A 27248-nucleotide genomic window follows, 5' to 3' on the forward strand; every position below is an offset into this window, starting at 1 on the left:
CCAGCAAAGTGTGAGGGTTCCAGTTGTTTTGTATCTGCACCAACACTTGTTGTAGTTGGCCTTTTAAATTTTGGCCACTCTAGGATGTGTGTAATGTTATCTCATTGTGTTGTGATTTGCATTTCCCTAATCAATAATAATTGCTCATCTTTTTGTGTGCTTAATTGCCATCCATATATCTTCTTTGGTGAAGTGGCTGTTCGAACATTTTGCCCATTTAAAAAAGTTGGGTTGTTTGCCTTCTTATTATTTAGTTTAAAGGGGTTTATATACATTCCAATAAAAGTCCTTTGTCAGATATTTGTTTTGCAAATATTTTCTCCCCATCTCTGGCTTGACGTTTCATTTTGTCAACAGTGTCTTTTCAAGACCGAAAGTTTTAATTTTGATGAAGTTCAATTTGTCAAATTTTTAGTGGTTCCTGATTTTTGTATCCTGTCAAGATTACAAAGATTTTCTCCTATATTTTCTTCTGTAATTATTATAGTTTTAGCTCTTACATTTATCTGACCTGATTTTTATATACACTTCTGAAATTAATAAAATTGTTCAAAAAGAATAGGCTTGGAAAACCAGAATGAAATTATTTAGCCTTTGTAAGACATCATCGCTCCCTAGGCCCCAGGTTTGATGTGACATTTTAGGGAATATTGTCTCTCACTTAGTTGTGATATGATGACTTTCTTGATTTAGGTTTCTATTGATATCTGTTGTCAACGAGAGCAAAACCAACGTGACTTGCCAGTGTTCAGTGAATAGTTCCCTCAACTTGGAATGTTCTTTCTCCTTCTGAGAAGTAAAGGAAGGGAGACATTACGTGAGTTGACACCACTCCAGGCTCTCCTCCAAAACATTGTATGTGCCTCTATCTTTCACAGGAGACTGAATTTTCAAAACTCACCTGTCCCTACTACATTGCAAGCTGTTGAAAGTCAAGACCTGCGTGTTATTTTGTATCCTATGTTTGAGATGTAATTCAGTAAATGTCTTCTGAATGAAAGGAGGAATTCCTAGGTCTCTGCTGTTCTGCTGGTGAATGGAAGCTACCAGGTAGTGTGTGTTGTAGTTTCAATGTCCAATCCTCATGAACTTGGACCACTTTCCTTTAAAGCCATCTCGGTATCCCTAGGGCTTAGCACAGTGCCTGACATGCAGTAGGGAACGAACGGCAAAGAGAGAAGGGGAAGGAAATTTGTACAAAATCCCAAACACCACTCTTTATGACTTCAAGCAAGGAAACTGAGCAACCTTCAGATGTAACGTATGACGACAAATATTCGGGATATTCAACTCCTCCTGGGCAACACCACCAACACCTCTAGGTTAAGTCCCTTATTTCAAATCTTGTGGGTTTGCGTGGACCCACGCTTTCCTACTAGGAGAATGCCAGGAAGACTGAAATCCTGAATCTGGTGGATTTATAAGACTCAGAACTCACTCCCTGCGAGCACATCAGCCCTGGTTACTTAGCAACGGGATCGATCGCTCGGCGCTCGACTCGACCCAGCCGGACTGAGATGAGGCGTTCCGGGCCGAGCCTCTCACGGCCCGCCCCCTCCGGCCCGGGTCTCGCGGCGCGCAAGCGCGGAACGGGGTGGGTTGGGGGAGGGGGAGTCGGTGCGCTGGCACCGCTTGCGGGCCGCGGCGGGGAGGGGCGCACGCACAAGGGGCGGGGCGGCGGGCGCCGAGAGTGGCTGAGGAGCCGGAAACGCTCCTTGGAGGGTGCGGCCCTGAGGACGCTGCGGGTTGGGCCTGGCCGGGCCGGGCGGGAAACATTAGGCGAGCGGCCCCCGGGGCGGGGGGGTCGTGCTGGCGGGGAGGGCCCCGAGGCGAGCTTTGCCCGGATGAGGAAGTAAGCGGTGGGGCAGGCGTGCGCGACCCTCGCGCGGCCGGCAGGTGGGCTGCGCGCGGGCCCGGCCAGGGCGGGGCAAGGGCGGCCTGCGGGCCCCATGCCGGCGAGCGGGCAACTTGGCCGCCCTTGGGAGGCAGTGTCAGCAGGCCCGGGCTCTCTGGCGGCGAGGGGATGGGGGCTGCATCCTTCCCGTGTTTTGGTGACCGCCCTTGTCCTCCCCCTTAGGTTAGGTAGCCCCCCTTCCGAAGCTTCTGGAGGAAAGGCCCCGGGTGTCCCCCGGCATGCCTTATCTCGCGGCGGGGTGCGCGGCCGCCGGCCCTCGGGAGAAGTTGGGCTGCCCCGGGCGGCCCCGGGGACGAATGGCCGCGTTTGTGCAGCGGTTGTAAGCAAGATGCGGTAGCACGTGACCCTGGAGCGCAAACCCTGATGCCGGTTCTCCACCACCCGTGTGCGCTTTTCTCTGACACTTGGCCGCCAGCAGATGCATCACAGGTGAGTAGCTTGGTGGGCTCAGCGTTCGTGACATCTTTGGGAGACATTTGGCAAATGAGACTTAAGAGTGCTTTTGTTCTTGGTGCCATTGGGCAGGTTACAGGTGCGCTTGGCAAGTGGGTTTGTCCCAAAGGGAACAAGACATCCAGAAACCAGTATTGGGTTGAATATACTCTCATTAAACTTGATTTACTCCAAATGTGAGTAGTTGTTCCGAATAGCCATTACGTCGATTGTTGGCTCGTTGGACATCTTTATCCTTGCCTTTGAGTTATTTGCGCGTTTAATAATATTTTTATCTGGATTTCGAAGTGTGTTGATTTCGAAGTGTGTTTTTAGCTCATCACCATGTTTCACCTTGAATTTTGCTGGTTACCGTCTGGCTTGGCTGGTAATGTAGAGAAATTAAGTTATTAATTCTGCAGGCTTCGTGTTAATGTTGAAAGTACTTTGTGGTACCATGCCACTACAGTACAGAAGTGTGCCAGAGAAATAGTTACATTTGTCCATTCTTTTTTTTTTTTTTTTTTTTTTTTGCTGTACGTGGGCCTCTCACTGTTGTGGCCTCTCCCATTGCGGAGCACAGGCTCCGGCTGCGCAGGCTCAGCGGCCATGGCTCACGGGCCCAGCCGCTCCGCGGCATGTGGGATCTTCCCAGACCGGGGCACGAACCCGTGTCCCCTGCATCGGCAGGCGGACTCTCAACCACTGCGCCACCAGGGAAGCCCTGTCCATTCTTTATGAGCCCTTTCATAGGCTGTTATGTTGAGGATAAGGAAGATAAAAAAAAGTTCATCCAAATTACTGAAACTGTCCATTGCATTTGCAAAGTGGCTGCATTTCAGTTAGCTTCTTATATGTCATTCTAAGAAAAAGTCCTAAGATAAACAAATGGTTCATACATAGGTCACATAAACTAGAGAAGATGAAGGATATGATTCTACAATGAATGCATAGGGAAGAAGAGCGAGCTTAGTTAGTATCTTGATTCTGGCCCTTCTCCCAAGATTGCTTCCTAGCATCCCATATGAGAAAAGGAGCTAGAATAGAATTGCACTTTGGAATGAGGGAGTCTTTTGAGGCTCATACTGTAAATTCCCTTCATCTGCTTTCTCTCTGTGGGATACTAGTTACCTTTGGTTTATGGCTGCTGAGATCATCACATTTTAGTGACTCACAACAAAGCAGAAATCTGCTGAGCCTCTCACATTAAACTCCGGTTTGAACTGGTTTGAGAAGGCCTAAGAGTCAACCTAGAAGCACCGTTTTGATTTTTATCTTGAGATTAGGGGCACAGATTAATACTCAGAAATTTTCAGCATGGAATTTGAAGTTACAGACTTTTAATTGTACTTAAAAAAATTATCGTAACCAGTTTTTTGTAGGCCATTACTTCTCCAGTGGTTCTAAAGTTTTAGTTAGTTCTAAAGTTTTAGTTAATGTTTGTAGCTATAAAAAGTCACAGGAAAAGTCTGTTTTAAACCACCCCAAACCCAGAAACCTTCAAAATTGTTAGCTATCGTTTCTTTAGGCTATAAGGATTTTTGCATTCTTTTATAGCATAATTAAATACTGATATTAATGTGCTGTCTTTCATAAGGTGTGCCTCATTTGCCATGTGATGCTAGTTGTCTTTCTAGTAAAGATGAGTTTGCATTGCTTCATCCAAATCAAATACATATTTCAGAATGCCTACTCTATATAGGGTATCGCCCTCAGCTTTGTACACTTTATTAACGTCTGGGAGCCTAGTTGTATGAGACACCTAGCCCGGGGTAAGGTTGAAGCTTATGGATAGAGAATAATTCAGGAATAGGTCTATGTAGGACTTTAAACATACTCCACAATATAAATACACAGATCATAAGTGTTGGAACTGTAAAAGGCAAAGTTTCTTTTATTGTAATTATCTTTTTCTAGTCATAGTTAAGAGTTTAGATTTCTTAAATTAGGCAGACCTGGACTTAACTGCCAATTCTGCGACTTACTAGTTTCTTAAATTAGGCAGACCTGGATTTAAATCCCGACTCTGCCACTTACTAGTTAATGTAATTGTGGGTTAAGTTTCTTAGCCTGAGTCTCAATTTTCTCATCTCTAAAGTGGGATTAAGAATAATACCTACCTCACAGTAGTTATAAGGATTAGGTGAGGTAATTACATGTTATCACTTAGTCCAGTGCCTAACACCTAAAGTAAGGGAGTAATAAGTATTAGTTATTATTATTTTCATGTTGATTGGTAGCTGATATTGCCATTTTTCAGATTAAAAACCTATTAAGTTTTGCCTTCACTGCTAAGGAGTGTGTAGACCGATTTGATTCCCCTTCCTGTTCTTCACCCCTCCCATGTACATAGGTGCACATGCACGAACTTGCATCACTGTGATAACTCAGTATAAGCATTGGAGGTCACTGGTGACCTCCATTGGATAGCCTGTTGGCTGGCCTCTTGGAGTTGTTTATAATATGGCAGTCTCTAAATTCTGACATAGGAACTAATACTTACTGATAACAATCTCTAGTAGTGTCTTATTCAAATCAGTATACTCTTATTCTGATGACTTTGTTAATGGCACTACAAGATGGATTTTATGGAAAAAGCAGTTCTCAGATTCTTCAGCCAAAAATGGTCTCTAGATAAAAAAAAGTTTGGTGTATTGAAAAACTTTTTGACACTATTTTGCAGCATGATCTGTGTTCTTTCATTTCATTGCTGTGTGATTTGGGGCATATGACAAGCCCTCTTTGAGCCTCTGTTTCCTTGGTTACCTTATTTTGAAGAATTGGTGAGCAAATATGAAGTAATTTTTTATAAAGTATCTAGCAAAGCTTACCTAGTGAACCTAGATATGTGGAGGATATTACTAAAATTATTGATTAATTATTAAGGTATCTATACAGAATTTTAATAAAATGTTGATCCATGGAGAAGATATGGTGCTTCTTTACATGATTGGTAATCTAATTCAGACCCAGTATCACTTTAACTCCTGGTAAAAGGAATTAGTAAAAATTCTTTGAGTAAGTTAAAACAGACTGTCTCTAAAACTCCTGGTTTGAAGTAATAAGCCGGTTGGAGAAACTAAATACTGTGAAGGAAAAAACTTAGGTGAATTTAAAAAACAAGCCCTCGTTGCCAGTGTGCTCTAAGGATTGCAAACTTTGCTTTAGATAGTGTGCTTAGGGTTTGGAGCAAGGCACACCTGAGTTAAATCCTGTTTCTGCTATATGACGGCTGAGTTAACATCTCTGAAACCCAATGACACTAGTTATCAGGGAGCTGCGCGCATAGAAATGAAGTCATAGTTGGTTAAGTCCCATTTCCCCACCTCCATTGTTTCAGGTTCTTCAGTACCTTAAGAGTCACTGAGGTAATTTTTTGCATAACTGGTTGTGTCTGCTCTTTCTTAGGATGAATGAAATGAACCTGAGCCCAGTGGGGATGGAGCAGCTGACTTCATCCTCTGTGAGCAATGCCTTGCCAGTCTCAGGGAGTCACCTGGGGTTGGCTGCCTCACCCACTCACAATGCCATCCCGGCCCCAGGTGAGTGGTAAAGGAGAGTGACTGAATTTCAGCACTTAATTGCATTATCAGTCCTAAATGGAGCCTACAGGGGGGTCAAAGCCCCTTTAAGAGTGGAAGGGAGAAGCCCAGCAGGTCTAAATGGTGGTTCCACATGTGGCAGCAATTTTTCTAGAGTACTGAAGCCCTAATGGATAGAATAGGAGTAGCGGTTTTTTTCTGGTTGTTCTCTTCTTGGGTTAGTGGCCTTTTGTCTAGAGCTGTAGTTGATGTGGCATTTTATCTAGGGTTACCCCTTCATCTGTTTTCCCCCTTGGCATTTCTGTCCCTGGGTTATTAGGAGAGAATCAAAGTTACTGTAATAACTATTCCTAGAACGCATGGGAAATTCAGCTTTATTTTCTATGATATCAAACTGGCAACAACTGCAAACACACCAGGCGTAGAATTAGGGTCAAAGAGGAGGTTTCAGAGATGGAGCTCCTACATAGAACTCCCCCTGAGCCTCAGTACTGGGACAGAATAATAGTATAGGAAAAGCTCATTTTTCCCCATCGCTGTACTTTTAAAACCTTTTTATCTGGCTAGTTCAATTTTTTCTTTCTACTGAAATGGAAACGAAACAAGTAAGCCATTGAGTCTTACAGTGGCAAGATAGTGATTCTTTGGTCTTTGACATTGTAATGTATTGGATTTTATCAAAGTAAGAGTTAATGTTTAAGAGTATTTTAAATCTATTAAGTTGTTTAGTTCTCTATAGAGAATTACCTGCTTAATTACTAATATGCAGCCGTTAGATGAGGTTTGTCGAAACTAGGGTCTCTTCATATTTCTTTTAGTGTCCACAAAAGAAATTTTTTAAAAAATTTATTACTTCTTAACTCATTTGATTATCTCTTAGGCATTCCATTTAGTGGACACTCTTATTGAGGAGGAAAAACCTATTAAAAAATACTGCCACTGGCAAAAATAATGCGAATCAGCACTGCCCAAGTTGGTGATTGTTCATTATGATACGTAGGCACAGGGTCACTTTAGCACTTGCGGATAGATATAGTCCAAGGTAAATATAAAGTGCAAATTTTTAAAAATCATGAAGTATAGCATATATACAAAAGATTATATGAAAATATGTATGTACAGTTTTACATTTAGCTTTACATTAATTTCCAAGTAGAAGCATTTAAAAATTAATTAATTAATTAATTAGTTTATCTTCTTGGCTGCACTGGGTCTTTGTTGCTGCACCCAGGCCTTCTTTAGTTGCGGTGAGCAGGGGCTACTCTTCGTTGTGGTACACGGGCTTCTCATTGAGGTGGCTTCTCTTGTTGCAGAGCACAGGCTCTAGGCACACGGGCTTCAGTACTTGTGGCACACGGGCTCAGTAGTTGTGGCTTGTGGGCTTTAGAGCACAGGCTCAGTAGTTGTGGCGCATGAGCTTTGTTGCTCCGCAGCATGTGGGATCTTCCTGGACTAGGGTTCTAACCCGTGTCCCCTGTATTGGCAGGCGGATTCTTAACCACTGTGTCACCAGGGAGGCCCAGAAGCATATCTTTAAGTGAAATGTTTTCACCATATAAAATGGAAAATATAATAAAGTGCAAAAATAAATTAAAAAACTCTGGGGACTTCCCTGGTGGCACAGTGGTTAAGAATCCGCCCGCCAGTGCAGGGGATACGGGTTCGAGCCCTGGTCCAGGAAGATCCCACATGCCATGGAGCAGCTAAGCCAGTGCTGCGCCACAACTACTGAGCCTGCACTCTACAAATACTGAAGCCCGTGCTCCGCAACGAGAAGCCACCGCAATGAGAAGCCCACGCACCACAACAAAGTGTGGCCCCCGCTTGCCACAACTAGAGAAAGCCTGAGCGCAGCAACAAAGACCCAAATAAATAAATAAGTAAATGAATAAAATTCTAAAAAAAAAAAACAACTGTTCTATCACTACTCAGAGACCACTCTGAACTTTGATATATTTCTTTGAACTTTGGTATGTTTCTTCCCATTCTGTTTTTTTTTTTTTTTTTTTGCGATACGCGGGCCTCTCACTGTTGTGGCCTCTCCCGTTGTGGAGCACAGGCTCCGGACGCGCAGGCTCAGCGGCCATGGCTCACGGGCCCAGCTGCTCCGCGGCACGTGGGATCTTCCCGGATCGGGGCACGAACCCGTGTCCCCTGCATCGGCAGGCGGACTCTCAACCACTGCGCCACCAGGGAAGCCCTCTTCCCATTCTTTTTATCTCTAAATAATTTGTTTTCTTAAATTGTATTTAAACTAGGTGTTTAATTGTAATTAAATGCTTTGATACTTAAGAGCGATAGACAACTGGATGATCAAGTTGGCATTTTAAAACTAACTTGACTAAATTTAGGACTTGTTTGTGGATGTCTGCACAACACTACCTATCTGGGGATGTAAAGGGCTGCTAGGTGAGATTTTTGCCCATTGCAAAAACCTTCCTAAGAGTTGAGCAAGTGATTACAGAATTTTAAAGTACTTACTTTTAAAAAAAATTAATTAATTTAATTATGGCTGTGTTGGGTCTTCATTGCTGTGAGCGGGCTTTCTCTAGTTGCGGAGAGCGGGGGCTACTCTCCATTGCGGTATGCGGGCTTCTCATTGCAGTGGCTTCTCTTGTTGCGGAGCACGGACTCTAGGCACGCAGGCTTCAGTAGTTGTGCCTCGTGGGCTCTAGAGCGCTGGCTCAGTAGTTGTGGCGCATGGGCTTAGTAGCCTCCGCGGCATGTGGGATCTTCCCTGACCAGGAATTGAACCCCTATCCCCTGCACTGGCAGGTGGGTTCTTAACCACTGCGCCACTAGGGAAGCCCTAAGATACTTACTTTTAATGGAGGAAAAAATTTTTTTTTGTAGGGCTGCCAGTGGCGATTCCAAACCTGGGTCCCTCCCTGAGCTCCCTGCCTTCTGCTTTGTCTCTCATGCTCCCAATGGGTATTGGGGATCGAGGGGTGATGTGTGGGTTACCTGAAAGAAACTACACCCTACCTCCACCACCTTACCCCCACCTTGAGAGCAGTTACTTCAGAACCATCCTACCTGGTAAGTGTTACAGTTATTCAGGAATTTAGAAGAAAGAATTCAGCCAACTCTTAACTTCAGTTCTTCAAGACTTGAATAACACTTTTTTCTGTTTGTCACTATTAGATATTAATCTATGTGGGAAAAAATTGTTCATATTTATGTACTTTTCCTCTTAGAACATATAGATAACATATTAGCAGTTTGACTAAGCTTAATTTCTTTTTTTTTTTTTTTTTTTCTTTTTGCGGTACGTGGGCCTCTCACCGCTGTGGCCTCTCCCGCCGCGGAGCACAGGCTCCGGACGCGCAGGCCCAGCGGCCATGGCTCACGGGCCCAGCCGCTCCGCGGCACGCGGGATCCTCCCAGACCGGGGCACGAACCCGTATCCCCTGCATCGGCAGGCGGACTCCCAACCACTGCGCCACCAGGGAGGCCCTAAGCTTAATTTCTTAATGGCACATAAACAATTTTTCTCATCTCTATCATCTCCTTGGTTCAGTTTTTATAATTCTGCAGTTGTAATTCCTATCAACCACATGTCCTGCTTACAGTGTCATTGTTTATTATAAATTAAGGTTTATTGAATTTTTATTCTAGAAGTATTATATATTCATTTCAAAAAATTTAGCAAATAAGGAGGAAGGGGAATCATTCATAGTCCCATCGTCCATCTTTTTGGTGTACTTCCTTCCTGTCTTTTATGTATAGGTTTTTACTGTTTCTCATAATTAACACTGTACTTCCTATACAATTGTGTACCCTTTTTTTTTACTTAATATTTTTCTCTATTTTTACAGTTATTTTTCCCAACTGCTATGTGGTTTTCATAATTATCCTTTTTAATGATGCATTATATTCTACTGAGTGGATATTCCATGGTTTATTATATCAATCTTTATTGTTGGACAGTTTTTTCCAGTTTTTTTAATTACCATATATGAATGTCTTTGTGTATAATATTTACGAAATGCATTTAGGGGAGACTACCATAAGTGGAATTTCTTGTGCAAGAGGGTATGAACATTTTTGAGGTTATTATTATAGATACTTTCCAAAGAGGATTTAGAAATTTAGGCTCCTACTGGCAATGCAGCAAGTACCATTTCACCACATCTTCATAAGCACAAGTGTTCAAATATATTTTTCTGTTTTAATAAAGCAGGTATAATTGTGACTTGTTTTAAATAGAGCCTAATGTTTTATGATAGTTTAATAAGTTAAAAATTATATTTAATTTTTATTTTTCACATGGAAAATCTGGTTTTAAATGATTTTACCTTTTAACTCTTATAGAGCAGATTTCAGCATCTTAAGACTCAGGAACTCCAGCCATGTATATATTAAAGGCAGCACTTATAAGTGATTAATTTCTAGTGACTTCAAAGGAACATAGTTAATTTTTTATGATTTCTGAGTTTCACAGGAAAAACTGAATTGTGGTATATGTATGTTGCTATTTATAAAGTATATAGATAGCAAACCAAAGAAATAGGTAGGAGATTATTTTAATTTAGTTACATTTGTAAGGAATTTGGAATTCTTTATATTTAACAGTATACTGAAAAATTCCTGATATCTCATCTTTTCCTTTTCTCAGGCATTTTATCTTATTTAGCTGACAGACCACCTCCTCAGTATATCCACCCTAACTCTATAAATGTTGATGGTAATACAGCATTATCTATCACCAATAACCCTTCAGCGCTAGATCCCTATCAATCCAATGGAAATGTTGGATTAGAACCAGGCATTGTTTCAATAGACTCTCGCTCTGTGAACACACATGGTGCCCAAAGTCTTCATCCCACTGATGGCCATGAGGTGGCCTTGGACACAACAATCACTATGGAGAACGTTTCTAGGGTCAACAGCCCAATCTCTACAGATGGAATGGCAGAAGAGCTTACCATGGATGGTGTTGCAGGCGAGCATACCCAAATCCCAAATGGCTCCAGAAGTCATGAACCTCTGTCTGTGGATTCTGTGAGCAGCAACCTTGCAGCAGAAACTGTAGGACATGGTGGTGTGATACCCATTCATGGGAATGGCCTGGAGCTCCCTGTGGTCATGGAGACAGACCACATTGCAAGTCGGGTCAACGGGATGTCTGACAGTGCCCTCAGTGACTCCATCCACACCGTGGCCATGAGCACCAACTCTGTAAGCGTGGCACTCTCTACCTCACACAACCTCGCCTCCCTAGAATCTGTTTCCCTCCATGAAGTTGGCCTAAGCCTAGAACCTGTGGCTGTCTCCTCCATCACCCAGGAGGTTGCTATGGGGACAGGTCATGTAGATGTGTCTTCAGACAGTCTTTCTTTTGTACCACCTTCACTGCAAATGGAAGACTCCAATTCAAACAAGGAAAATATGGCAACCTTGTTTACAATTTGTGAGTGTGCTTAGCCTTTTTCTTTTGGAGATATTGATAGAAAGGGCCATCATCCTTAACAGGTTTAGTCAGGTGTTAAGGGAGTATAGAAAGTAACTAGACTTTGGAACTTTTATTTGCCTTTGTATTGTCCTTTGTATTAATGTGGTGCCTTTTCCTCAGGTAAGCCAAACAGTATATAGACATTTTGTTGGTTCTTATAGCATCTTCCTGAAGTAAGGAAACAGTCATTTCTGTATTTTACAGGTAAGCTTAGCCTAATAATACTTAAGGTATTTCCCAAGATTTCACAGATAGTTAATTATAGAAGTAAATTTCAGTAAGGTATTCTGTGTGACATGCTATTTGCTTTTTCAACATAAGACAAATTTACTAGATCATGTGTAATATAATTCACATATGCATTTTAAAGTGTACAATTTAGTGGTTTTTAGTATATTGACAAGGTTGTGCAACCATCACCACTGTGTAATTCCAAAATTTTTATCGCCCCATAAAGAAACCCCATTAGCAGTCACTCTCACCCCTGCCCCCCATTCTCAGGCAACCACTAATCTACTTTCTCTGGATTCACCTATTAGACATGTCATATAAATGGAATCATACATTACGTGGCTGTGTCTGGCTTCTTTCCAGCATAATGTTGTGATGGCTCATCCATGTTATAGCATGTATTAGTACTCTGTTCCTCTTTTTGGAAGAAGAATGTTCCATTGTATGCATATACCGCATTTTGTTTATCCATTTATCTTTTATGAATATTTTGTTGTTTCTCCTTTTTGGCCATTATATTCAATGCTGGTAGGAACATTCATGTACAAGTTTTTGTATGAACATATGTTTTTAATTTTCTTGGATATATATTAGGAGTGGAATTCCTTGTTTTGAGGAATTGCCAGACTGTTTTCCAAAGTGGCTGCACCATTTTACATTCCCAGCATCTGTGTATGAGGGTTCCATTTGCTCTATATGTTTGCCAAGACTTTTTTTTTTTTAATACCCGTTGTAGTGGGTGTGAAGTGACATCTCATTGTGGTTTTAATTTGCATTTCCTTAATGACTAATGATGTTGAACGTCTTACATGTACTTATTGGCCATTTGTATATCTTTGAAGGAAACCTGTAAGCATTTTTTGCAGTATGAAATCTGAATCTCCTTTGTTTGAAGAGTTAACATCGTTTCTTGTTAAGAGCATTGGAGAATAAGTTCTCATAGAGTGTAGGGGATCTCTAGTCTGATATTCAAAGAATTTTTAATCAAGTAGTACTCGAAGAAGTAATATATTATTACTGCTTTGGTTAAATATGAAAACTTACTGATATTTTATGCCGTTTAAGTGGTAATTTCTAATGGATTGCTTAGGAGAAAAAGGCACCTAGAAGGCTGTGATTCTAAGGTTTATGTATTTACAACTATTTTGTGAATGAATTTGGAAAGTTTGAACACAATCATTGACTAAATAGGGTCATGAATACTACTGTTAAGGTAACAGCGAGAAAGGAAAGTAAAAGAATAGAACAAAAGATTTATAGAGAAGGAGGACACTCCTGAGCTTGTAAAAGTGAAGTTACAGTAAGCACAGAAAACAGTATATGAATTCAGCATTTTTTGACAATGCAAAAAGACCGCATGAACAATAAGAATTAAGAATGTTAAGGAAATATGTCTGTAAGAATATGATTCACCTGCTGTTACAAAGAGCAGGTTGCATATTTTTTTTGTCTTAAGAGCTTGTCATCAAAGTGTGATCAGCCAGTTTGTTAATAGTGAAGCAAAAGAGCAGTGGTGCAGCTGGCTCTGACTTTGTTGTGCTCTATTGTCATCTCTGTTTTGGCTTTGTATCGCTACAGCATTTCAACTCAGTTTCCTCTTATAGTTTGGTAGAATTGGAATCTTTTGGACTTTAGAACATCATATCTGAAGGTATTACTTATCTACTCAATGTAACGAATAATATACTTGATTCTTGAAGTAATGTAGGCTTATTTTTTGATCAGTCTTTCTCTTACGCACTGAATAGAAAACTTGTCCAGTTGGATCAAAAGAAAAATATCAAATGTTGCTGAAGAGAGATATAACAGTGGATATATATTTTAGTGTAAGAAAGTGGTTCTTTGATCAGAGAATTTCTACTAGAACCTTGCTTCGTACTGGTTACATTTTAGTGTATTTAAATAAAAAAGCAGGTGGTCATTCATTTGCCTGCTAGAACTGACCCCATTTATGTCTCGAATTTCCCATCTGCAGGGTGCACTCTCTGTGACCGAGCCTATCCCTCAGACTGCCCAGATCATGGACCGGTGACTTTTGTTCCTGACACTCCAATAGAGAGCAGAGCGAGGCTTTCTCTCCCAAAGCAGCTTGTTCTCCGCCAGTCAATTGTGGGAGCAGATGTTGGTAAGACCCTTGGAACCATAAAACCCCATCAGAGGTTCTTCTTCCTTTGTAGGGTAAAGTTGTAAAAGTGGATGTGTATACTTTCGTGATTATTTGGTTGACCCAGAAGTCAACTTATAGCTGAAGATATATCCTTTTATGGAATGTTTGTCTGGTCCAGTGGTGACAGCAGTGCGTCCAGTTGAGCACTTTATTGGGAAAGTCCCCCCTTCCTAGAATCAGAACTGAAGAGAGGAGAGAGTCCTAGCCTGAGTCTTTGAAGACTTGACTTTTATTTCCAGCTGGATCATCCACTGCCAATAATCATGACAAAGCCCTCCTTGAAACTTAGTTTCTTTTATAAAACATTGAAAATTCACCGTTGATAACTTTTTTATCACTAAAGATATTTACATCAGGTGTTTGTCAATTGCCTCATACTCCTTAGGAAAAGGTAATAAGAAATGTAGACTGCCAAAGTATGCTTCTCCACATCGGAATTTCACATGGTATCTGAATCACTGTGCCATTCTTTGAAAATACAATACTAGGTTCGTTATTCTTTCAGGTGTCACTTAGGCTTGGGTCAATTGAAAGCATTAAACAGCTTAGATAATAAAGAGCAGTGCTTTAAGCACAAGTGAGCTTAGAGGTTTGATTTATTTTATAGTAATTGCTTTACTTTTTTATGATAGAATGATGTTCTCTAGTCTTTTTTATGTATCAACTCCAAAATAACGTATTTGGAGGGGCATGGTTTGGTTCCTTGTGTATAAAAATGGGTTCAGGAATTTCTGATACTGCTTCTTACTCTGCTTATTTCTTCTGAGCCCCTATGAGCCCGTATCTAATCTGTTTATTACTTTTTCCTTATTTATAGGATAGAACCCATAAGACTTATCTACCTCTCAGGAGTGCTAGAATATCAGTAGTACTTAGGTTCATTGAAAATAAGATTCTTTGCATGAGTTAAGCTACTCTCTTCTCTATCTGATTAGATGTTTAAATCATTGATTGTGTAGTTCATGTCCTTCCACTGATAGGTGTATGGACTGGAGAAACCATTCCTGTGCGGACTTGCTTTGGGCCTCTTATTGGCCAGCAAAGTCACTCCATGGAAGTAGCAGAATGGACAGACAAGGCGGTTAATCATATCTGGAAGGTCAGTGTTTATGAAACTTCTCTGTGACTTTTGGATGCTTTTACTGTAATGAGGTAGTTAAAAGCAATGTAGAAGTCAAACTTAGCCAAGATTCATACAGTGCCTTTCACTTATCAGTCGTTTAATAGTACATTCTTTCTGTTCTTGGTAGCCAACTTATTATACATAGCAAAACATCAGGTATTGAATATGGAAGATAAACTGTTTTAGTCTCCATTTTGTTAGTTAACCTAATGATTATTCATTTTTATTACTTGTGGCAGCTGAGGCCATGGACTTTGTTTATATGTTGAAAGTCTTATTTTGTAATCAACTAAAACATTCCTCAAATATTTAGCTTGGGAAACAATTCTAGAATTGGAAGCTAAGATTATTTCTCTAGTTTTCTAACGGAAGGGGCTAGAAACTTAAGTTTTTTATATAAACAGCTATTCCTATAACATGTTTATATACAATCTTAGTCAATAGGTTGAGAATGATGCCTGCAAAAATTAAAGTAAGGGGGAAATGGGTCTTGTGATAGTTGGAAAGGTAGAGTGCCACTGGCATTGGGGACTTTAATTGTGGTATCCAGGAGTAAACATAGAGGAATGCTACGTGCATTGGAGAAATAATGAGAAGAGGTGGTTCTCTGACCTTAATGTCCATTCATGTGGTAGGTGGTGAAGATAAGTAGACTGTTTTTTATGTCTTTTCCAGTGAAGCCAAAATGTGAATAATCAAGAGCAACATGATTCTATACACTGAGCACTAACTGTAGGTCTCTAGTGGTCTTTATTGTATTGCTGGAAATAGGGGGACTGGTGAAATGACAAACATGTGAGAAGACAACCATGTATTTTCACACTGACTAGGAAAGTTGGTACCTGCTGCAAAGTAAATGAGATTATTGCTAGACTAAACTTAGTAGCATTGTGTATCACTTGTCAGTTCATCTGATGTGTGTGTTTGCCTTTTGTTGACAGATATACCACAGTGGTGTCCTAGAATTCTGCATCATTACAACTGACGAAAATGAATGTAATTGGATGATGTTTGTGCGCAAAGCCAGGTAAGAGTAGACTTGGATGAAAGAAATAGTTACCATTCGGATGTTTTTCAGTAGGAAGCTTTGAATAAAATAGGGAAGAATCGAAGAATCCAAATCACAGTGATATCTGAACATACCTTAAAGCCTAAGGCTTTTCACCTTCTTCACCCCAGTAGTTGTTGACTAAGGGTTATTATAAATCAAAATATAAGAAATTATCCTTGTTTTATGAACAGTTTATTCAACTTACTAATGCAGTAAGGAATGGTACAATTACCATTGACCTTGCAAGTGGGTACCTTTTCTTTATATTAGCTATTAGTGAACCCCTTAGGCTGCTGTTGTGGTTAATTCTTGTTCAGCTGTCTATTTCTGTGTCTTTGTCATATTGTTTTAAGACTTTATTTATTTTTCTTCCAGTAACAGACTGTAGTATTTCTGACTATAAAGGACGATATTGAAGTAAGAATTCTGTTTCTATGCAAGTTACTCCTAATAGGTAGTATAGGGAATTAGAGAAATGACCCAGAGAAATAGTACATCTAAGTTTTCATATAGGATTTTGCTGTAGGGATATGATGTGTTTAGTATGTATTTCAAAATTAATATGCTTGATGGGAGTTCCCTGGTGACCTAGTGGTTAGCATTCTGGGCTTTCACTGCTGTGGCCTGGGTTTAATCCTTGGTCGGGAGACTGAGATCCTGCAAGCCGTGTGGCACAGCCAAAAAAAATTTTTTTAATTAATAAAATAAATTTAATATCATCTGTTAAATGTGATAACTTAGGAATCGGGAAGAGCAGAACTTGGTGGCTTATCCCCATGATGGAAAAATCTATTTCTGCACCTCACAAGATATCCCTCCTGAAAATGAACTGCTTTTTTATTACAGCCGGGATTATGCTCAGCAGATTGGTAAGTTTATGTAAGACTTGTTTGCTATGAATCTAGCATAGTAAAAGCACCAAGGACCAGTAGTAAAGTTTTGGTAATGATTTACATGTAAGCTGAAACAAATCACATACCTTTGTGTATGTAAAAGCAGGTGTATGTTAACCCTATGTTAAAAGTGTTAAAATCCGTGAGATTCTTCATAAGCTTAATTGTTATTGACCAGGCAGTATGAACTTTTGTGTTAAGACTTTGATTTGGGGAATTTGAAGTTCCTAAGTTCCTTTTGAACCATTACAATTTAATTTCATAAAGGACAGCAAAGCTTCTTGAGTTGGTTTAACCTTCATAGGCTTTTTCTTGCACTGTGTCATGATGACAAGTGATGTTTAGGAGTTTGTGTATACTACAAAATCTTATGTTTTTTGCCTAGGAAAGGTGCCTTATAATCCAGTATTTACCAAGTGTTCCCTATGTATGTGCCTGACACACTATTTGAGATGCTGGGACTAGAGCATTGAACAAGACGTTTTAATTTTACAGGTAGTGGGCAAGCTGGAAATTTTGGTAGAAGGGAGAATTATAAGCAACAATTACTAATATCAACAAGTTTTAAAATTTAAGTATCAGGAGACATTGAATAATCTTTCTCTTAAGGTGTTCCTGAACACCCAGATGTGCACCTCTGTAACTGTGGCAAGGAGTGCAGTTCCTATACAGAGTTCAAAGCCCACCTGACCAGCCACATCCATAACCATCTTCCTAGCCAGGGCCACAGCAGCAGCCATGGGCCAAGCCACAGCAAAGAAAGGAAGTGGAAGTGCTCCATGTGCCCCCAAGCTTTCATCTCTCCTTCCAAACTTCATGTTCACTTTATGGGTCACATGGGTATGAAGCCCCACAAGTGTGATTTCTGTAGCAAGGCTTTTAGTGATCCCAGCAACCTGCGGACCCACCTCAAGATACATACAGGTAAGTTGTGTTGGACCATCAAAGTGGAATTTTGCAAAACTAGAAATTAGTAAGGCCTTGGCAGCAAGATAGTCTTGCAGGTAGAGTTGAGATCAGATGTTAGAAAGAATCCAGCTGGCTGCCAGCAGGACTTTGTGGGGTCATAAATCTTGGGATAACTGTGCCTCCTCAGAGAGTATTACTTCTCATTATTAAGATGCTTCACTTTCCAGGTGCCCCCACCATAGTTTGAAGGTGACTGGAAAAATGCAGTTAATAATCAGGAAGTTGATGTATGTGTTTGGACCTAAAGGGAATTCAACAGAAACAGCCTGAGCCTCCCATTAGAGCTCACCCCTGGTCACCAGCCACAGCCAGTTTCTTTCCTTTGAATATTGCTCAGTAAACACTGCCAAAATTTGTTGAGTTTCTATTTTCTAAACTCCATACAAACCAACCCCTTTCTCTTAGCACTTATTTTTTTCACTTACTTTTTTACTTTGCTATAAATTAACTGTTTTAGTTTTCGTTTTCTTGGCTGGGTCATTCATTCTCCAAATCTTTGAAAGTAAAACTTTTCCTCATTCTTTTCCATTAAGACTGAGTAGTCGCAGCAGAGACCATATGGCCAACAGAGCTTAAGATTCTGACTGGCCTGTAAGAAAAGGTTTGCTAACCCCTGACTTAGGGTAACATTATTTCTATCTATCTATCTATCTATCTATCTATCTATTTATTTATTTATTATTTATGGCTGCGTTGGGTCGTTGCTGTGTGTGGGCTTTTCTCTAGTTGCGGTGCAAGCGGGGGCTACTCTTGGTTGCGGTGTGGTGGCTTCTCTTGTTGCGGAGCACAGGCTCTAGGTGCACAGGCTTCAGTAGTTGCAGTGCGTGGGCTCAGTAGCTGTGGCTCGCGGGCTCTAGAGTGCAGGCTCAGTAGTTGTGGTGCACGGACTTCATTGCTCTGCGGCATGTGGGATCTTCCTGGGCCAGGGCTTGAACCCGTGTCCCCTGCATTGGCAGGCGGATTCTTAACCACTGAGCCACCAGGGAAGTCCCTATTTCTGCATTCTTAAAAGGATTTTATTTCATCCCTGGTTTATGAGGTTATATTAGATGTTTTAAAAAAGAATACTAAAATGTAGGTTGTAAAAATATGTTTGCTTATAGGCAAGTACTAGATTTCATGAGTTTTTTAAAAAAAATAGTTGAATTAAGTTGGGCACTGGGGTTATAAGTGATTTTTTTTTCCCAGAGTTTATATCATGTGTTAGCTATAAACATTAAAAAGTGTGTGTGTGTGTGTGTGTGTGTGTGTAGGTGTAGGTGTAGGTAAGCAGTCCTAGGAGGTCAGATTTGTTACCTTCACTGGCTTTGGTCACAGAATATAAATTCAGTGGCTCTGAGTGGCTCTGGGTAGACAGTCCCAGAAAGTGAAGTTCCAGTTTACAGTCAGTTCTGTTTTATTCCTGCCTCTGTCACATACCCATACAATGTGCCTCTTCATCCTGAGAATGCTTGTGGCAGTTTTATTCACGGTGTGGTAATTCGGGTTGATGTGCAGGTCAGAAGAACTACAGGTGCACTTTGTGTGACAAGTCTTTCACCCAGAAGGCTCACCTGGAGTCCCACATGGTTATCCACACGGGCGAGAAGAACCTCAAGTGTGATTACTGTGACAAGCTGTTCATGCGGAGGCAGGACCTCAAGCAGCACGTGCTCATCCACACACAGTGAGTCGCCTGCATCCCGACGCCCCTCGGGCGGGGAACGAGGCTTGTCAACTGGCTCCTGCCTTGGCACCCGTCGGTGCCTCCTGTGTTCCGCGTAGCCAAGCAGAGGTTGGAAAACTAACGTTTTGGTTTATCCTGGAAGATTTCACTTGTTTGTTTTTCTTATTTTTCACCTCTACTCTCTGTATTTCCTTTTTTTTCATATTTTCAAAACATCATTTCATTAATTTAACAAATTTCTAAGTACCTCCTTGATGCCCAGCACTGTGCTAAGTGGTGAAAATACAAAGATGAGATGGTCCTTGGATTTAAAGAGCTCGGAGAGCATTAAGAGACAGAAGAGTAATTGCTGTACTGTGTTGCAGATGTCAGGGTAAGCGCTGGGTCCTGAGAGACCAGAGGGGAGGCCCCAGCCCAGCCTGCAGTGTCCTGGGAAAGTGTCCTGGTAGTTGGAGCAAGCATTAAAGGAGATAAATTAGAGTTATTCAGGGAGACAGTGAAGGGTAAGGGATGAGAATACTGTTCTAGACAGATGAAACAGAGTATGCGAAAAGGACTGTGAAATGCGAGTGGTTCTTTTCTTTTCTTTCTTTTTTTTTTGGCTGCACTGTGCGGCATGCAGGATCTTAGTTCCCTGACCAGGGATCGAACCTGTGCTCCTGCAGTGGAAGCACAGAGTCGTAACCACTGGACCACCAAGGAGGTCCCGCTAGTGGTTCTTTATAGTTAGAGCATTGGGTGTATATGAGAGCACGGGAGAGAGAGGCAGCAGCCAAATCATGAAGAGCCTTTTATCCAACTAAGAAAATTAAATTTCATTCTGGAAATAATGGAGAGTCACCGAAGCATTTTTCCTGCCTATGTACCAGGAACTATTCTGTGCTTTGTGTGCGTGCATGTGTGTATTTTAATTATGGCATAAAACACAAATTTTACTGTCTTAACCATTTTTAAGTATATAGTTCAGTAATGTTAAGTGTATTCACATTCTTGCAAGGCATTGAAGGGTTTTAAGGAAAAGAATGTCATGGTGAGATGTTCTTTTTTTTTTTTTTTTGAGATGTTCATTTTATAAAGATTACTCTGGCAGCAGGAAAGGGTGATTGAAGGAGGAGAAGGCCAAGTATTGGGAGACCTATTAGGATTTTATTGCATGGATCCAAGTGTAATTAATTGCCCAGCCTGTGTTAGTTACAGTAGTAGTAGAGAGAAGAGAACAGATTTTGTGGTCCAGAGCCTTTAGCAAGTGTTAGAAGAGGGAGAAAACATTAGCTTGAATTATTATTTAGAAATCCATAAAAAATGGAAACTTTATGTTCTTATTATGGGTTTTAGATAAATATTTTGCTTTCATATCAGCTCTTTTATCTGATTCATAGCCACAGTGCAACCTGAAACACTAAAACATCCAAGGAGTCTGAATCTATATCCCAAACTCTCAAAATGACCTTTTAAAACAAAGTCTTCATTAAGTGATTTCTTTCTTAGTATGAAATTTTAGAAATTAGACACACTAATTATCAAATATTAGATATGATTGTACATAATTAGAGCTGAAAGAGATCTCTGGGATCATTTATTCTAGCTGCTTATATTAGCTTGAGCTGCCATAACAAAATACCATAGACCGGGTGGTGGCTTAAACAAAAGAAATTTATATTCTTAAACTTCTGGAGGCTGGAAGTCGAGATCAGAGTGCCAGCATGGTTGGGTTTTGATGAGGGCCTTCTTCCTGGCTTGCACATGGCTGCCTTCTTGTGTCCTCACATGGTGGAGAGAGTGAGCAAGCTCTGGTCTCTCTTCCTCTTCTTATAAGGGCACTAATCCCATCATGGGGGTCTCATCCTTATGACCTCATCTAAACCTGATTACCTCCCACAGGCCCCCACCTCCAAATACCATCACGTTATGAGTTAGAGCTTCAGCATACCAGTTTAGGAGTGGGGGTGGGGGATGACAAATATCCAACCGATAACACTGCTCATGATAATCAGCTGGGAAATGTGAAAAACAGTGATTGGTGCCAGGGCCCCAGCTCCAGGGATTCTAATTTAGTTGGTCAGGGGTAGAGCCCTGGCCTTGGTATTTTAAAAAGCTCCCCAAGTGAGTCTAATGTCCAGTGAGTGTTGAGTGCTACTGAGTTGATCCAAATGAAAGACTTGTTTCACAGTATCTCTGGCAAGTGGCTATATTGTTACTTCTTGAAAACCACACATAAAAAGGAGTTATTCTCTTCCTTGACCTTGACTTTCTATTCTTTCAAGTGATGCTTGAATTTGCACTTGCTTTTATGGTAGCCATTTTACAGCATAATGAAATAGAAATTATTTTGAGATTAGTCATAACTGCTTATCTCCTTTTGGGTTGGAAATTGGCTTTATCAGATATTGACCAGTGAAAACAATTTTCTTAAATGTGGATCTGGACACTTTCTCATGATGACAAAATATAATAAGCCTCTGCCAAACTCCCATGGTATAAAAGTTGTTTTCGGACTGTCAAGACTTTATGCTAGTATAAGTCATTCATAAAAGAAGCACCATTCACCCAATATATATATATATATATAAATATACATTTTGGTTGCACCACACAGCTTGCAGGATCTTAGTTTCCCAACCAGGGATTGAACCCAGGCCCTCGGCAGTGAACATCCTAACCACTGGACTGCCGGAGAATTCCTCAACCAATATTTTTGGGTTTTTTTTTTTTTTTGGTATGTGGGCCTCTCACTGCCATGGCCTCTCCCGTTGCGGAGCACAGGCTCCGGACGCGCAGGCCCAGCGGCCATGGCTCACAGACCCAGCCGCTCCGCAGCACGCGGGATCCTCCCGGACCAGGGCACGAACCCGCGCCCCCTGCATCGGCAGGCGGACCCTCAACCACTGCACCACCAGGGAAACCCCCCAACCAATATTTTTGAATGAGACTTCCTATAGAGATCATTGGTAGAATTTTCAGATGTTTGTATCTTTACTTTTAGGCATTTCAAAATGCATATATTAGTATTGGAATTCATTCTATTTATCTGCTTAGAAAAGAACTATAGCCCCTAAAGCCAAATGTAGGAGTTGTTCCTCTCCCAGTGTTCCCCTGGTAGTATAAGGTATGGGACTTTGGCCTTCCTCTAAGAAAGGAACTTGAGAGTAAGAGTGGGGTGCTTATTCCTTAGGTTGTTATCTTAGCCCTGTGGCTTTGTGATTTATATCTCCAACCTTATATAACTAACCATTCACTCAGCATCTCTGAGTTCTGGATGTCCGCTAGGCAGTTCAAACCTGATATGTCCAAACCTCAACTCTTCGTATTAACCCAACAAATTTGATTTTCCTCAGTGTTCACCGGCTCAGAAAATGATACCACCATTCATCCCAGTGGCTCAAGCCAAACACCTTGGAGTCATCCTCAACTCAGTCTTCCATTCTTTCCTTCATTCAGCTCTTGCCTGGTTGAGACCACCAGCATCTTTTTTATGGACAACTTCAGTAGTGTCCCAGCTGACTTCCCTGCTGCTCTTCTCTCTCCTCATCCATTCCCCAACACAGATATACACACAGGTGCCACACACACATGCCGTATTTGTCCATAGTGGCCAGAGTGATATATTTAAAACATAAGTCAGATTGTGCATATCTCCAGTCGTGATTCTTCATTGACTAGAAGTCCCTTCCCGATGTGGTAATGGTACTTGGCTACATGTCCCACTCCATCTTTTATTGCTTTTCTCATACTATTCTATTTTACCCACATTGGGCCTCCCCTTGCTACTACTTCAGCATACTGAACACAGTGTCAGGGCCTTTGCACCGTACTGCCTCTGCCTAGAAACTTCTCCCTCTGGATATCTCCGTGTTTTCCTCCCTCACTTCATTCAGGTTTCTGCTTAAGTTCGCCATTTCCTCAGAATGGCCTTCCTTGATTATCTCATCTAAAACAGGACTGTGTCACTCTTACCTGGCTTCATTTTTTTAATAGTATTTATTACTATCTGATATCACATTATATATTTTTAATTTGTTTATGGTGTGAGTCCTCCACTAGAATGTAAGCTCCATGAAGGCAGGGACTGAGTTTTCCCTGTCCTGTAGCTCCACAGAATTCTTCTCTGCCACATCCTGCTGGGAGAAGGTGGTAGAAATGCTAGGGAGACCGGGCTTCAGAACTTTCCACTGCACCCTCACACTCCATCAAGGATTTTAACCCCCTTTTATTTGCTTCACATATTGGACTTTCCTTAAGACACAGGGTTCAGCTGCTCAAAAAAAGAGTTAAAAAATTCCTGCTCTGTGTGATCCCTAAAAAGAGCTTTCTTTTCAGCTCTAAATGTCTAGGCCAAGTTTACTCCACCCTTGACACTACTGACATCTTGAACCGGATAATTTTTTGTTGTAGGAGCTACCATAACACCATAGTTAGATACCATTGTGTATTGGTCAATTGGCAAATGTTTTCAAATTTGAGTTTTCCAGTTGGTAAGAATGTGGGGCAACGGGAACTCTCAAATGGCTGTTGATGGATGTGTATATCAGTACAGCCATGTTGGAAAACAGCATAGCATTATCTAGTAAAATTGAAGATGTACATATCCTTTGATCCAGCTATGCCTCTCCTGAGTATATGCCCTAGAGCAGCGGTCCCCAACCTTTTTGGCACCAGGGACCGGTTTCATGGAAGGCGGTTTTCCCACAGGTGGGGGACGGGGATGGTTCAGGCGGTAATGCGAGCGATGGGGAGCGGCCGATGAAGCTTCTCTTGCTCACCTCCGCTGTGCGGCCCGGTTCCTAACAGGCTGCGGACCCCTGCCCTAGAGGAACTGATGCGTATGCAAATCCACACACCAGTGTAGAAATGTTCATAGCAGTCTTGCCTGTGGTGATAAAAAACTGGAAACCACCAGAATACCCATTAACAACAGACAGACCCAGTGCCACAGATAAGTTGTGGTATATTTGTAAGTAGCTTACAGCCATGGAAGAGAGCAAACTACTGATACAGCAACTTGATTGAAATTCAGAAACATCATATTGAGTGAAAGAAGCAAAACAAGAGAGATACATACAGTACGATCCCACTTACGTAGAATTCTAAAACAAGCAAAATCAGTCTATGGTGTTTAAACTACAAACGTTTTATGACTCTTCTATATGATACATCTGTAAAAAAAAAATTTTTGATTCTACACTGGTAGAGCTTCTCTGACAAAGGTCTGAGGTTGTGCAGAATAAGTGTGTGCCTCAGTTGTCATTTGTAACCCCAAATCAAATGTTTTTTTGTGTGTTCCTCTTAGAGAACGCCAGATCAAGTGCCCCAAGTGTGATAAGCTGTTCTTGAGAACCAATCACTTAAAGAAACATCTCAATTCACATGAAGGAAAACGGGATTATGTCTGTGAAAAATGTACAAAGGCTTATCTAACCAAATATCATCTCACCCGACACCTGAAAACCTGCAAAGGGCCCACCTCCAGTTCATCAGCGCAGGAGGAGGAGGAGGAAGACGACTCGGAGGAGGAGGAGCTCGCGGACCCTGTGGGGGCCGAAGGCTGCCGGGTTAGCAGTGCTGTGTATCCCGCAGACGAGGCTCTGTCTACACATAAATGAAAGAAAAGGAAGCCAGCTGGTTCGGATGGCAAATACAAAAGGGAAAAACACACATGACCAGTTATCCACTACCGTGGTTTTTATATAAAATAATTTCTGATTTCCTTCCAGCCAACAGTCAAAACAGACTAAATGGGAACGGATAAAGCACTTATAGAAGAGTATCCTATTGAAAACACTTTAAGTAAAGATTGAGAAAAGAGCATGTATCCTATTTTTAAGTGGCGTATGGGGAGGAAAGTGTCAACTTTTGAGATCTATTCTTTATTTACATAATTGGGTGATACATTTATGCCTGAGTCAGAGCTGCTCTCTGCCCAAACAAATCAGATTTATTTTAAATTCTTTCATTATTCCATTTTTCTCCCAACCCACTGATTTGGTGGCACTCTAAACTTGGTCCCTGCCTTACAGTCGTCCTGATTATGGTTCTGGTGTTTTGTTTTATGTAGACTTGTAACTTAAGCTCATCCCAGAATGGATTGGAATATAACAACGTGTAAGCTTGTTACTCTTGACTGCAGCTAACAAGTTTAAAGCACCACCTACCTTAATCTCTCCTGGCTGCTTGGGAGTTTAGGGTAGATCTTGCTTCCCAAAATTTCAGCAGATACCTAGAGGGCAGATAAAAAAGGGAGCAGCCAGGCAGTAGGCACTGATGGAGAGAAGAAAAGGAGAGATGCCTGGGCCACTGTCCAAGAAACTAGCTTTGATGTAAGCTGGGCTAAGAGATCTGGTGGTTGTTCCTTAGAGGTCTTTGTAGGTTTAGACATGTCTCTGTCTCCAGTGAAGCCTCCAGCACCCCGACAAAGGGGATCTGGGGGTGTAGCAAGCCAAGTAATGCCTGCTGCATTGTCTCCTGATAACAAGGACATGTGGACTCAGCTGGCAAAGTAGTACCTTGGCCCATGGAAGGAAGGAGGGAATGATCCTTCCTATCTAGCTTACCCTATGAAAAGGATCAAGACACCATTAAAATGTTGCCAACTCAGAATGACAGATGACATATTGATGCATGTGCAAGGTTAGGCCTTCCCAGTTGTCTGCAATGAAGGACCTCATCAGTTAAGCATGGTGGATGCCAAAGGATTTGGGAAGTGCAGAAGGTTAAATGGTCACCATGAGGGTGTGTTTTCAGGGTCCCAGCTTAATTCATCTACCCATCTGATCTTTTCACCTTGTCTCTCTCATGCATCTCCTGCTTTCAACAAGAAGCAAACACATCTTGAAGTTGACGGTTGATGGAACATGCTCTCCTGCTCTAAGGCACGACCTCTGGGCTGGAGTAGAGAGAACCTTGGTGGGAAGGTTTTGCTGCTAATGTATTTATGGAATGAATGTATTTCATTCAAATCTGTATTCCTCTAGGAAGGATTAAAATAAAAACTTTTTAAAAAATACGATTCCTCTTGTAATCTCATTTTGTGGAGGGAGAGGAATGAGTCTTTTTAGGGGAAAATGAGGTACAACTTGAGTTTTTGTTAAGGTCTGAAGTGGAGAAAGTATTTCCTAAGTACTGTGGCTTTGAAATCATATTTTTGCATGCTTCTGCATAACAGTGCTTAGATAAATGATGCTTCTGCGTTTACAGCTCTCATCCCTGCCCTCTTCCTTCCTCAGGTAGTGCCTTCACTGTGCTGTCTCCTTGGAGAACTACAGGTCTGCAGTTGAGGGAGTTGGTGAGGTATGGTGGTTAGAGGTGGCTGTCAACACTGAGTCATGAAGGCTTCATCAGGGAGCTCTGGTGGGACTGAGGCAACTCTAAGCTCAGCCTTTTGAGCTGGTAAAGGCATCCTGGTGGCAGCGACTCCTGTCCCCAGGAAACCATCGGTGCTAGAACTACAAGCACCCTTTCTCCCTTTAACTCTGGCTCACGCTGGGTTAAATTTCTTCATTTCCAGGTGCTAGTTGAAGTGCTTCCCAAGATAGTTAAACCTTATGTAAAACAGTAAAAGAGGAATTCTGGGAAATAGTTTAGGTGAAAATGTAGCTGTTGCTTGCTTTACAACTGTGTCTTCCTTTTTTTTTTTTTTTAACCTCTTAGACTTAAGTGACACATTATAAGTCATTCTCACAAGATGAGTAAATTAGTAGCTGCCTCTTTGACAAGATTTTACTCTGAACCTTCCTTGCCCATTGCAGGTGGCCTCATCTGTTGCTGCTGCTGGGATCAGTCTGCTGTTGGGTAAATGGTCACATTCAGA

General features: G+C 41.4%; 1 protein-coding gene across 3 annotated transcripts; it reads left to right on the plus strand.

The window, feature by feature from the left end:
* Positions 1 to 1570: 1570 nt before the first annotated feature.
* Positions 1571 to 26445, plus strand: PRDM4 (PR/SET domain 4). 3 transcript variants are annotated; one of them, XM_081248699.1, is made up of 12 exons: positions 1571 to 1722; positions 2078 to 2344; positions 5756 to 5889; positions 8743 to 8928; positions 10508 to 11302; positions 13551 to 13700; positions 14723 to 14841; positions 15807 to 15892; positions 16658 to 16785; positions 17419 to 17733; positions 19276 to 19444; positions 24732 to 26445. In XM_081248699.1, the coding sequence occupies exons 2-12, from the start codon at positions 2334 to 2336 to the stop codon at positions 25042 to 25044; spliced, it is 2406 nt and encodes an 801-aa protein (XP_081104825.1). In that variant the 5' UTR covers positions 1571 to 1722; positions 2078 to 2333; the 3' UTR covers positions 25045 to 26445. The 3 variants fall into 3 exon arrangements, with proteins under 3 accessions (XP_081104825.1, XP_081104824.1, XP_081104826.1); XM_081248698.1 differs by lacking the exon at positions 1571 to 1722 and adding an exon at positions 1734 to 1896; XM_081248700.1 differs by lacking the exons at positions 1571 to 1722; positions 19276 to 19444 and adding an exon at positions 1734 to 1896 and having other exon boundaries at positions 24732 to 24915.
* The last annotated feature ends 803 nt before the right edge of the window (positions 26446 to 27248 follow it).

This window comes from Mesoplodon bidens, assembly GCF_964165515.1.
Source record: "Mesoplodon bidens genome assembly, chromosome: 11".
In the NCBI taxonomy this organism is placed as follows: Eukaryota; Metazoa; Chordata; class Mammalia; order Artiodactyla; family Ziphiidae; genus Mesoplodon; species Mesoplodon bidens.